The 13,591-nt window shown below is 43.4% G+C and overlaps 1 protein-coding gene across 2 annotated transcripts in view; it reads left to right on the top strand.

Moving 5' to 3' along the window:
• Window positions 1–13,591, top strand: part of LOC149352497 (integrator complex subunit 8-like) — a 77,534-nt gene that overhangs the window by 11,750 nt on the left and 52,193 nt on the right. For both annotated transcript variants that reach the window (XM_089581693.1, XM_089581692.1), the window contains exons 5-8: window positions 2,430–2,490; window positions 4,907–5,092; window positions 7,054–7,146; window positions 11,454–11,588. In XM_089581693.1, the coding sequence (XP_089437819.1) occupies window positions 2,430–2,490; window positions 4,907–5,092; window positions 7,054–7,146; window positions 11,454–11,588 (475 nt within the window). The remainder of the gene's footprint in view (window positions 1–2,429; window positions 2,491–4,906; window positions 5,093–7,053; window positions 7,147–11,453; window positions 11,589–13,591) is intronic.

Below are 13,591 nucleotides of genomic sequence, written 5' to 3'. Positions count from 1 at the left end.
TGATTTCGACTCAAACTTTTTGCTTCCTCACAACTATTTACCAATATATTCGTACTTGCTGCAGTTTTTTTTTTTTTTTTGCTTCATGCGTCTGCAGCCTGGCAGTAGTTTTTCGTGGCTTAAAATTTCATTATTGATGTGTAGCAGTTTAGAACTTTTATCACTGAAATGAGTCTGTGGCACCAGTGAGTTTGAATTAGCACGAGACTATCAAAACAATGAAAAGTCTCCCATTTTGAGCATAACATTTGTCGGCTGAATACCGTCATAATTTGTGATATCCTGTGTTGTTTTGAGTTGCGTATATATTTTATGTAACCTCGTGTTCTGAAACATTAAGAGAGGTAGCTGTTTTTGTGAGCATCAAAAGCAGCTGGAACCAGCCACATGTGGGAAGTTGCATAGTGCTATTTGAGAGGTCTGTATGCGAGACAGTTGTTGCTTTTTGAGAGCAGTGTTTACATAACTGAATATATCACGTGACTTTTTTGATGGGGTGGTGTGCAGTTCCATACGACGTTGTAGGTGGTCACAGGTGGCAGGTGCGTTATGTTGGTTGGGAAGACAGGCTCTCCAAGGGCGCAGTAGCAGCCAAAAAGCATTTAGCTTTGCTTGCAACGTATCAATGAAACAGACTGTGGCCACTAAAAGTAAAGCATTTTTTCTGAAATATTTATGGAGGAACATAACTGCCAAAATTGTGGGCATGCCAGGCTGCCACTTGTCTACCTTGTACCTTATTTGGAGTCCATGGCAGAGAGAGGATGCAGGTAGATGGGCTTCTTGACAACACAGGTGAACAAGGGAGGCTTTCCCTTCCCTTGTTCACTTTGTGTTGTGCCTTATTTGTGTGGTATGGCAATATATGTCAGCAGGTCTTTGAAAAAAAATTTTTACAGGTTTCTTGACGTGGTTGTGGGGAAACTGTACAAAGTTATTCACAAAATATGTATATGTCAGGAAAAAGGTGAAAATGCTGCAGATTGTATAGTGTACTGTGCGATGTCAGTGCACGTTAAAGAACCCCGGTTGGTCGAAATTTCCGGAGACCTTCACTACGGCGTCTCTCATAGCCTGAGCTGCCTTGGGACATTAGACCCCCATAAACTAAACCAAACCAAACCATTGTATAGTGTTGAAACTGATACTAGAGCAGTAAAGGTTATGCCATAAGGTGCAAAAATCACAGAGCACTCATCTGAAAGTCATCGCATTGCAAATATGCAAACTATGAATAATTTGCAACCCTTGTGAAAAAATTTATCAAGTCAACATTTATTTTGCTGCATTCTCATTTTGCATGAATGCGTTTTGCAGTCAGAGTGATCATAATATTACCTTTATTTCTATAATGGTACATGTGGAGGTTATGCAAATTAAGCCTTTCTGTTAAAGGGGTGCTGAAAGGGCCTCTCAATAAAGGTGTGCCGCCGCGGTGGCTGAGCGGTTATGGTGCTCGGCTGCTGACCCAAAAGACGCGGGTTCGATCCCGGCCGCGGCGGCTAGAATTTCTTTGGAGGAGAAATTCTAGAGGCCCGTGTACTGTGCGATGTCAGTGCACGTTAAAGAACCCCAGGTGGTCGAAATTTCCGGAGCCCTCCACTACGGCGTCTCTCATAGCCTTAGTCGCTTTGGGACGTTAAACCCCATAAACCAAACCAAACCAATAAAGGTGTGTTACTCCTGGGGTGTTAAAGGACGCTGCTTCACAAATATCCTTCTGCAAGAATTTTTTTAATGTGTTTTGTAGAAGCTGAGTTAAGTGCAGCCAAAATTTAAATTTCAGCGTCTTCGCGCTTTTGCCCTTTCTCTCGTCACTCTTTGCACGCTCAGAGGTCGGTGTTCCTCCGCCGGCCCCAGCGTGGGAATTCCCCAGGGGGCAGCGCTTCCTGACCTGACGGAGAGGCGCTGCTGACTGGCTGTGGCCATGGTAGCTTCGTGACTCCTGAAAGAATCTAACCAGCCATGTCTGAACAGAATTTACGCAGCAGCATGCGACAGAGGGGGGGCACGAGCATGAAAAAGTCACCAGAAAGGACTCGCCAACTTTCACGCACAACTGTTGGTTCTCTGCTGCATGTAGAAGTGTAATATTTGGCTCAGGTGTTCATGACGAGAGAATGTAGTGATTGGGCGAGTTTATGTGCTCTCCTCATAAGGTGTTTCAGGGCTCCTTTAACTGTTGAAGCAGCTCTGCCCATTGAGGTCATTTGAGAAAACTGCAGGAAAGGTTGTAAGCTTGTATTTTATTTTAGATTATTTCTGTGTACTGTTGTACGGAATAAGTACACATTTCCTAACTGTGCTTATGCTCCTTGAGTTTTCTTCCCTTCTCTTTAAAAAAGAAAATGCTATGCTGCATTATGCGCTCTGAAGTACAATCATAGCCTGTCTCTTGCTGAAGAGAAGTTTCTTTTTCTTTTTTTTAGCCCTGGGCAGGTGGATCCAACAGTGGTGACTCCAGAAATGGCTGATTCAATAACAAAAAAGGTGGGTGGTGGTGAAACTTTATTGCCAATGGATACATAGGAGTGATCCAAAGTCGTCCCCGGCTTAAACGCCGGCTGCTATCCCTTGGGCAGTGGCGGGAAACTTTTTGTTTGGACTGTCTTGATAAGTCTTTTAAAGGAGACTTCTCAACCACTGAGTGGTTAGATGACGAGAAAGAAAGCTTGAATAAATTACCTTGTCTTCTTCGGTTGGCACAGAATTTAGGCTGGATTGTCTAGATCTGTTGCCCAATTTCTGATATTTGCCAAGCTTCTTAATGCTATAAACTGTCGTGCATGCTCAGGCACAGTTTCTGAGTTGTTAGTGTTCTTGGTTCGGGGTCCTATTGTCGGTATGCTTTTACCTAAAAACACTACTTTCTTGCTTATGCCTGACCTAGTGTGCCTTGCATAGTATAAAATTAGTGCAGTAAAACCTCGTTAATGCAGACTTATAGGGACCCAGAAAAACATCTGAATTTTCCAAAGGACGGAATTGACAAATAACTTCCCAAACAACTACCAAAAACTGTTCACATAAAAGCGTATTTATTTGGTGAAAAACCCGAGCCATGGTTCTTTGTTTCTGAGATGAAAACTGCTCGGCTACGATGATTTTTCACTGTTCAGTCAATGCTTTACTGTGTGCACACACCTGAGAGTGTCAAAGCATAACTGCTCCAGAGCAGCAAAGGCCTCCGCAGCCTGCTTGGATGGTGTGACGTGGTAGTAGCGGAACCTCCCCACAAGCGTAGTCATCACACGTTAGGTGGCTTTATCACACTAGTTGTGAACAGTGCGTGACAAGCGCGCATTTTTGACGCACAGTTGGAACGGAAGGACTATACGAATAGGAGCAGAAGAAATGCGCCGGTACTGAAACAAGCTCATTCTGAATAAAGAAAATAAAAAGCAGAAGCGTGCAACTGCGTGTTCGTAGCTGCCAGTGCCGTGGGCTGGTACAAAGCTCAGAAAAGTGAAAGCAAAACTATATGGCCAGCCTATTTTTCATAGACTGGCCCCTCGGACTAACATCACACCGGCCAATGCACGTAAGGCAGAGCTGCACGGGCAACATTGCATCATGCATGTCAGGCTTGAGGATATTTGGGTGATCACGTCCTTTGCCGGTCATACCTCGATTCGGCTCCCCCCACCCCTCATACCTCCCTCCCCACCAGGAATTTGTCTCAATTGACAGATGTGATCGCAGCTGTGTCAAAATAAACAGGCATGTGATACCATAGATTTACATGGGCATTGGCCGGGACCGCACCGGTCGTCTGAATTGTCTTGATTTCCTCATTAATGAGACTTTACTCTATCGATATTTTTACTGTCATGGTCTTAGTCCAGACTTTAGGTAGTGTCCTAATTGTTTGTAAAGAGCTCTGGATGACTCATTATGGCTTCAAACTTCCAAGTTACATGTATAGACACCACTAAAATTAATCAGGCTTATACTGTTCATGGCACCGTGAAACTATACAGAAGTAAAATGCGAGAATTGAGTTGTAATTTAGGTTTTCATGTAGGTAACATGTTCTTATTTTGTATGTAGAATTTGCACATTTAGAGATCATCTGAAAATGCAGTACAATGACGTAATATTGAGCTTTTTGGCACTGACTGTTTATACAGCAGTCTTTTTGAATGCAGCCAGACAAATGCAGTGAACGTGGTTTTGCAACTGGTTCAGCCAGCCATGTGGCGGCTTGCCGCTCTGCCAGTGGCACAGTGATACATAGCAATCGGCGAAAGGAAAAGGTCCATGTGTATTTTTATTTCCGTGAGCCTAATTTGCGGCTATGTAGTCTGCAACTGAAACTGTTTACTCACAGAAACCTAAGAAACAAAATAAAAGGGAAAGCCACGCAACTGACTGAAAGGAACTCCGCGGGTTGGCTGACTCCTCCTCTTTTCAGAGACGAATTTTTAAAAAAAAAGGCGGGAGCCGGGACATTTAGTTTGATTTAATAGGAAAATCGGTCGCACAGGACAATAAATCACAGTTTCTAGGAATGCTCAGAGAGTGTAGATCAAGTTCCTGCACTAAAGAGATGATTTCAGATTCTTCTTTAGTGCACCTTTAATGCCATTGCTAAAAAGCTCTTCTGAATGGCTCCATTACCATGGTTATGCTACTCCAGGGCTGCTCCAAAATTTTAGTTCTTATGCGAAGTTGCTCAAAATTGGGACTTTCCCAGATACAAAACTGCTCCAAAAATTGTTCAAAAATTTGAGTTAGCTGGACCACAACTGCATTACACGAAAGTGCCACTAATATGTTAAATGCAGGATTTTACACCGTCACTCAAAATTGATCAGTATGGGTGTAGCAAGAAGAGAGTTAAGCTGTTTGCTGGTAGTGCGGTGTATCAGGCTGTTGATGTTCCTTTTTCTTCGCATGCGTGCAGTGTGAAGAGGAAGTGGAAGAAGCAGTAGCTTTCTTGGAGAAACTTCTGTCTCGGCGAGCGACAGGCGGATTGAGCTTGCGAGTGCCTACATCCCAGAGCTTCTCTGTTGTCAAAGCAGAACTTATGGAGCCAGAGCATGATTGGGAGAAGGGTGTAATTGCCACTGCAGATGATGTCTGCTGTCAGGTGAGCAGAGCCTGCCTTGTTTTGATGGCTAACTTGCTACTAGCCTTATTTCAGCTCTTTACAATATCTGCATGACAGTGTAAGAGAACAGCTGCTAAGTATCATTTCACGACTGCATTAATGAGAGCAATATTAGCAAGATAAGAACTTTGGAAACTAGACGAAGCTGAGGTGAGCGGTCAAGTAATGGCTACTGCAGTGGTGTGCTCACATGTATTTTTGCGAGACAAGATGCCATATGCCACTGGCAAGTGTTATGTGTGTTGTGTCACCTTAAGACTTGGTTTTTAAGAATTATAATGTTTATGATCTATGTCACATGTTTGAACATGGGCCAATGACAGTTAACGAGCATGCTACAGAACTTTCAGTCGCAAATTTAGCATCTTGAAGAAAAGAAAGGGAGTAGCCTTGGCAACCTGTACCCTCCACCGTAAGGAGTTGCCTTGCATGCTGGCTTATGTACAAATTTTGCTGTGCCTCATCTAATGAGTTCTACCAGTTCTTTGAGATCCGATGGGGCTATGTAAGGGATGGAAGAGTCGGCACTGTGCTGACTCAGCATAACTTTTGCCATTTCCACAAGTGTTCAGATACCATGTTTACTTGATTCTAATGTGCCCTCGATTATAACTTGCACTTGTTTCTCAAGGTCAGAAAAAAAAAATGCAATTACTTTGATTGTAACATGCACCAGATTTTCAACTTCAATAAAGAAATGCACACCTGAGGCCGCTCATTTGCCACTTGGGCTGGTGGATGCTCTTATTTCGATTTTCAACTGTCATGGGGTGCTTTTTTTGAGAAGCTGCCAAGCAGTGTCATGTACACAAAAAGAGTGAATCTTTTGATGACAGGAATCGTGAGTAAGGAAGCCTAGAAATGTTTCGGTTGTGTTTCACTTTTCATGACTCTTCTTTTACTCTTCTGACTATATTTTGGCTTTTTCCACTGGCCATTTGGCAGTTACAGTTGAGCCCACTTATAACAGCCGCAGATATAACGAACGCTCGCTTAGTACGAACGAGGGCGGTGCTACCGTCAAAATATATATTGGGGCAATGGCACAGTGTCTCACATAGAACGAACTGTTGTGGCCTCAACACTCGGTTAGAGCGAACGCAAAGCTGTCGGGCCCCCGTAGTTGACCGAGCCGGCGGTGTTTGGCGCGGTTTCGCTTGACTGCGAACCCGCGGCAGGCGAATTTCGCGCACTTTGTGTTCCCCTGACACGACGCGAACACAGAGCGCACAAAGCGTCCCCTGGTGCGAGCCCTTCCTGACTGCCCAGAGACCGACGAGGACGATGACTAAGATGCTGCTCTACCGCCGGTTCGGTTGCTGTGAACGCTTCAACCGCGATCGGTTACATCGCGTCGCTTAAGGAACTCGTGTGCAGCAGAGGCCTTGGCGATGAACATATTACCGCGCTGGAAAAATTAGAAACGGCAGTGATGCGATCAGCTTTGAAGAAGCAGACATGCATCACGGACTTTTTTCAAAAATAAAGTTAACTTTCGTCTCGCTTGCTCTTTTTGCCCGTATTATAGGTGGTCCACTTACTACGAACTTTGGATACAACGAACAAATGCCGCGTGACGATCAAGTTCGTTATAAGTGGACTCGACTGTAGTTGTTGCCACCAATTGGCAACATTCTCTTGCCACTCTGCATGCATGGTGAATTTTTGTCAGTGCAGGGCAAACATTTCATCCTGTTCTTCACTCTTTTGCATCCTCTAAAACTGAGCATTTGATCAATACAAGATGTTTTACACTGATAAAATAGCACAAGTAATCGACACAATTTAAAAGTGGAAATGATTCTGTCTTGGCTGATCAAAACAGTCTGGTGTATGCTGTCTTGGTTTTACTGAGGAATCCTCTCGCGAGTCACTATATTTCCAGTCACAGTAGTGTTTTGTTGGTAAACAGCTTAATGTATGCATTTTTACTCCCTCAGGTGTCATATGAACTTGGTGCATTTCATTTCTACAAGGAGAACTACAGGCGGGCTGGGGAGCTTTTTGAAACTGCTCTCTCTCTCCACTCCAAGGTGGGCTACTGTGTGTTATTGCTACTGAAACTATACCTGAGACCTTTCACAATATGGTCACTGTCATGATGGCTTGTGTATTTAAGCACTGCATTTATGAGTGGACACTGGTTTCTGGAGTGGTTTCCCCATGATCATTGAGGGTGGATATGGGAAGGCAAGAGCACTTCTTAAATGAAGGGGAAATGCCTTTCCATCTCTTTCCTTTCCGTCCTCGACAGGACGAAGATTTTAAGAAGACACAGTGAAATACACACATGAGCGATAGATGAAGCCTTTGTCATGAGAAACCGTGGTGCCACGTGTGTCAATAACTTGTCAGCTGACCTACCTACAGAAGAGACAGTCTACTTGGAAATGAAGTAACCATGTCTTCCATCCAGCAACTTTTCAGTGTGGTCGCCTAGTTTTTTTAGCCACCCCTTTTTTTTTTCAGCCTTTTTACTGCATTTTCAAATCTTCAGATTCACTGCCCATGCTTGTACTTTGTCATTCTCTTTTAAACCTTTACTCATACTACAGTTTTAAACCCTGGAATCTTGTTGAAATTTATCGATTTTTATCAGTAAGCCCTTTACACCATCACTGATGTTGGCTCAGCAGATAAGTCCTCTCAAGACTGCTTATTGTGTATTCACCTTCTAGTAGACTTCATTTGATAGTTTGCACTTGTGTGGTCTTATCTTTGCTCTATCTGCCTGTTGTTCCCCTCTGTCTTATATGCTTACCTTGTCAACATGCACCTGCATCACCTGCTTACATCAGCATGTGGAATATATTGCACCAGAAGTTCAGTTAAATATTCAAATGTGACCCATACACCCATTGTTCACACTCATGGGTCATGTGAACCATTAATTGTTATGTGACCCAATAATCCACATCCTTGTTATACATACAGCTGATGCTAAAACTGGTGTCTTATTCCGTGGACAGCGCTTCGACTTTTTTATGCATGCTGTCGGAGGGCATTAGCGAGCCCCTTAACCCTTTGCAGACCTATTTACCGCATTTACTTGCATAATTTTCACCCCCCAGCTTTTTACCTGGATTGAAAAAAAAAAAACTTGCATATTTTGCACACTCTGCTGTGTCAGACCACCACATGTATGCTGGTGCGCTGGCAGGCTTGGGAAGGTTGGCACGGCCGCGTCGCTGTCTGCTGTTCCGAAAGGCATGAGTGGCAAAGGCACGAATTGTGCGCCGTTTACCCAGCTTACTCATGCTGACAGTCACTTTTCCCGATGAGCCGTTGCATGCGCGCCCAAATTCAAAACTACCGAACCGTTTGCTGACCGGTTTGCCGCTAGTTAGCCAGGCCGCACACAAAGGCTCTGTTTCATTTCCTTCCTCCGTGGGTCCATTTTATTGCCCGTTATCTCCTTTGCCTCCCACCACTGGCTTCGTGATTGTATCGTTGTGCATTTATTGCTTTGTGCACACACTGTCACACCATCCTGCAGGGAACTACATGACGGGGGGGGGGGGGGGGGGGGATTATGCATCTTATATTTGGAGTCTTTTTTTTTTTGCCCAGCGAGGGATACAAGATAGGGGGGTCTACGTATAAGACCGCAATATACAGTATATATGACCTTTGTAGAGTTTTTTGGGAGGGGTTCAGAAAATATTTGCGTAATTTGTGCACCTCCTTTTTGAAGTCCTAATTTAGAGGAAAAAGGTGAGAAAATTATGCGAGTAAATACTGTAAACTTGTTCAATATAAAAAATAGATATCCCAAGACTACCGCATGTAGGAAGAGGATAATTCAACAAAATCAAAAAATCTTAAGTTTCATTAGTTCTTTATCATTCTTTTTGCATGATTCTAAATGGAATCGTTTGGACTTACAGGTGTAAACTGCTTAGTTGGGCATTTTCTTTGAGAATTTAATTTAATATCGACTAGTACATTGAAACAGCGCTTCTCTTTTCTGAAGTATAGGTGCATATCACAGGTCTTACAAAGAATATGCGAGAATGGCATGACACACAGCTTGTACCTCTCTTGTTATTTTTTCACCGTGTGCAGGAGCCAGTGTGCGGTCCTATGCAAGTGGAATTCTTGAGTGAGTTGAAGACGAGCACTGGCTAATGTGAGAGGTGGCGTGTGAGAGTCGGGGCGACTGCATTCCCAGTATCCAGATATCCAGCCTTGAGCTCGCTCACTAGCTAAAAATTTTTAATGCGCTATTCTCGAAGATTGAGCCAGTGCAGAAACCTTTCAAGTATTCATATGGTGAAGGAGCTCCTTCCAGTGGGGAGTTCGTGTTCTTGATTTCTCAGCAATATTTCGTATGATGATTTTTTCGGATGCACAGCATGGTCTGTTTTGGCAAGTTAGTTGGCTTTTAAGAGGTTGAAAGCTGGATGGGTTTCAACATTCGACACTGTTATGCTACCACTCGGTTCTACGTCGTCCTGCAGTTTTTAATTTGATGCCATGGGCAATATTCTATAGAGGTTCAATGGTTTCTTCTCACACATTGTCTTTGGGTTGTTGCGATGAATGCTATTTCTTCTTCATTGAATGAATTGAGACCAACAGGTGTGGTGGGCCGCTCTTGAAACTTTTTGTTTTCCGCATGAAAAGTGCTTGTGCTGAATGTAGAATTCTTTGGAGGAAAGAACATTTATTGGTACATATAGACTGCGGAAGAAGCGATATTTACATGGCATAAGCAGTCACAGGTAACTCATAAAAGACCAAGCTGTTTATTCTTCAATAAGGCTTCTAGGTCTCAGTGATTCCTTTTGGAATCATTATTATTTGCCAAATATTTTGGTGCTTTTAAATCTGTTTTGCTGAAATAATTTATTTCGAAGGAGTAACGCGAAGCTTATACCCCTGTCAAGCACGCAAAACAAAGTGTACTTATGGGGAGTACACTCGTAGATGCAAAAATGGCAGCCGGCTAAAAATAAAATTTCCGAAATGGGGATCTGTAAGCATAACTTTCAGAATTATGCTCGTTTAGAGCAGTAGAGCACATAAAAATGAACTTTACTTATTTTCGGCCATGGACGCGTTAAATTTGTTTTATGGTATTAGTGTAGCAGGTCGAGGCAAGTTCCTAGCACATCCAGAATCCGAACAGCAATCAACATGGCAGACTAGAGAGTGTTTTAGTGATGTGTTGTTTTGCTGGTCACTGTCATAAAACCGTCGCACAAATAAAAAAATATATGTAACAGGTAAAATCATCTTGTATGCGCATTTTGTTATAAATTACTTTTTATGCCCCAAAAAGTCACTGCCGTCGAGGCTATGTACTTTGACCGCAAAGTGTGTTCTGTGTGCGCACTCTGACCTGAGCATGCGCTTCGGTGAATGCACTGGTGTTACGCTATTAGACAGTTTTAGCTGAGCGTTTTTACGGTCAGCGGAGAGGAGCGGACGAGCGCAGACGCCACTGCGCATGCGCACGTCGCTGGGCCAGCCAGCGTTTTTACGGAGCGAAGCTTACGCCCGCTGGGAAGCCCTCTCCAGCGGAGCGATAGGCAGTGCGCGAGCGTGCGTAAGAGCGCGCGGGCGTGTATGGGTATTCAACATGGCAGCCTCTTTTGTACATCTAAAACGCAACACTTGCCAAATAATTAACTAAAACACAGAATCTACCTTTACTAAACAGTTTCAGCGCATTATTAGCTGCCTTAATTGATATTCTTTTCACTCTAACTCGAATTGGGACCAATAGGTGGAGCAGCAGAGCAATTCGACTCTAGTCCGCTCGAGAGGACGAGCGATCCGCCCGGCTAAAACTGTTTTCTCGCGCGCGTCTCTGCTGGTGTATCCGCTCGCCCGCTCCGCCCCGCTGGCCGTAAAAACGCTCAGCTAAAACTACCTATTAGCTGCGCTAGAATGCAAAGTGTACTTTTAGCAAGTGACACTTTTCCTAAGTGCACTTTATTTTGCGCACTTAACAGGGGTATTACTTGCACTTTTCCAAGAGATGGTTTTCTTTCTTCAACACAGTGCAAGAGAGGAAATGACGCCAGCCAATGGTGACAGCAAAGCATATGCAGTTTCTATATCCCTTTCCTGCCGACTAGTATATGTCGGCCAGATGAAAGGCCATTAATGTATGTTGATGAATTGCTAAATGTTGAAACTACTGCAAAAAACAGGACTTTCTTGCTCAGTTCAAGACTGGTGGTGAACTCGTAAATTTGGTGATTCCAATTGGAAACACTGGGCTTGAAAGGGTTAATGTCATTCGGAACGCCATGCAGGCTGCAAGCTATTTTTATGGCTTGTGATGTTGTTTGTAAACTTACACCATGGTTTATTGTTGCTGTTTTGACAGGTAAAGAAGAAGGTGGTCTGCCATCTGGACATGGAGCGGCTGAAGGGCTTCAGCATGGCGTGCAGGCTGACTGCCACTAAAAAGAGCGGCTCCCTGCTGGACAAGCTCAAGGCTACCCTGCATGGCACCTGCAAGGTTAGGCTTTGCACAGTGGTAGTTGTGATGTGCATTGAGTCTATCTAAGCATTGCATGCAAAAGATTGAAATTGTTAGCAGTGGGCCATTCTCATTTCAACTTTTAAGCACATCAGTAAGGTCTAGTTGTAGTTGCCTGTCTATTCAACCCCTTATAGGGTAGCATAGTTTAGTTAAGATTTAAGGGGGGACATGGGTCTTAGAGAATTTTTTTTATTTACAGACCAAATGCAATCAAACTGCACAGACTTATTCAGTTTTTTCTGCTGATTTCAAATATGCAATTTGTTTATTTATAGGCCTATTAGTTCCTGAGATATTAATATATATCATGCCATTGTCTGCTCAAACAATCGAAAGAAAATGGGCCAACAGAAATTTAATTTTAATATGTGGGTTGATACCACAATGTGTGAGGAATGCAACGCTGGAAGCAGTTTTCAGTTTTTTGTCCGTGTGGACAAATGGGCTTAATAGTTAGTTTTCAAGTGTGTCATGTGTTTTCTGGCACTGTATGTCTGGTTAACTCACTTGAAAACTAACTATTAAGCCCATTTGTCCACACGGACAAAAAACTGAAAACTGCTTCCAGCGTTGCATTCCTCACACATTGGTAACGGTGTTTTTGGTAATGGTGTTTTTGGTAACGGTGTTTTTGGTAACGGTGACATATTTGCTGTCAAGGGCAACTCTAGCCTATCAGTATAGTTTAGCTTCGTATTCCTCTTTAGTGTCCCTTTAAAATGAGGGAAGGGATGTGGGCTGAACCATATCTTCACTTCATGTGCATAGCCACTGTGTTGTTTGTACTGTGGTCACACAACTCAAAGGAATTAGGTACAGGTAATGCAGCGCAACAAGCTGCAAAAAGGTTGATGGCCATCAGTGACACTGTTGGAGCTGATTCCTGAAGGACAGGTTTCCATCCAGTGAACGCAGACTCCAGTCACTACAGTATGAGACAAGTTGTCAGAAGACAGTGAGCTCCATGAGATGAATCTAGCGCAGTGTTGCTCAGCAGCTTCATTAAGCAACTGGCCTCTCCAGACATTTGTGTTTGGCATCAAGTGAACACCGAAGTCATTATCGGAATTCACAGGTTGGAGTGGCATAGCTTTCTGAGTTTCCAGTAGCGAAATTGGGCTTCCTCTTTCAGTCATTCAGTGGTGGCACTTCCATCTGCAAGTGCCATCTGCCTGAAAGGAATTGACATATGTGCAGTCTTCTGAATAACGTGTAAGGTTCTTGTTTATGCTGAGCTTACTGTGAAGCTGCAACGTGCTGTGACAGATTTGTGCTTTTTGATGAGATTGCACCAAAATACTATTCCAGCAACCGAGAGCTGCGGCAAATGTGAAGGGGCTGAGAATGTGCAGCTGAAAAGATGGTTGACAAAACCCAACCCCATCCCATTTTACTTTCTAGCCCTTTGCCGTCTACTTTTAGTACACAGTGTGCACATGTTTCGCACTTCTTTGGTGGCGTTGTCAACACTGTGCCATACGAACATGACAAATGCGCATGCAGAAAAAAAAAATTTGCCTTTAAGGGCCTCAAGCAGGACGGAATTTGGGTGCTCTTAGCTTAATCGGGCTTTTGCGCAGCGCCGTAACGTGTCTTATAAGTTCAGCGTAATACAAGGCTGGAAGAACTGTTTCGGATGCACTCCAACTGATAGCTCGTTTCCACGGACATCATCCACATTTGCTTTAACAGTGCCGCCAACATCCAAGCTTGTTGTTTGTTTGTGCAGTAGAACCACGTTAATTCAAACTTTCAGTGTAGAAAGTTGGTTTGTGTAAATAAGAATTGTAAATAAATTGAGCCACTTCCAATTACAGTCAAGCCCACTTATAACAATTTTCAAGTGCCATGGAAATACCATTGTTATAACCAATAATTGTTATAACAGGGTTGCACCGAAAAAAGGAAAAGACGACAAACTTCAGAGCATTTATTGACAGTAAATACCCGGAGGGGTTTGATTGTTCTAATGCCTGTAA

Source organism: Amblyomma mixtum, chromosome 3 (assembly GCF_055824585.1).
Source record: "Amblyomma mixtum isolate Tamu chromosome 3, ASM5582458v1, whole genome shotgun sequence".
Lineage (NCBI taxonomy): Eukaryota > Metazoa > Arthropoda > Arachnida > Ixodida > Ixodidae > Amblyomma > Amblyomma mixtum.
This window is presented reverse-complemented; position numbering and strand designations above follow the sequence as displayed.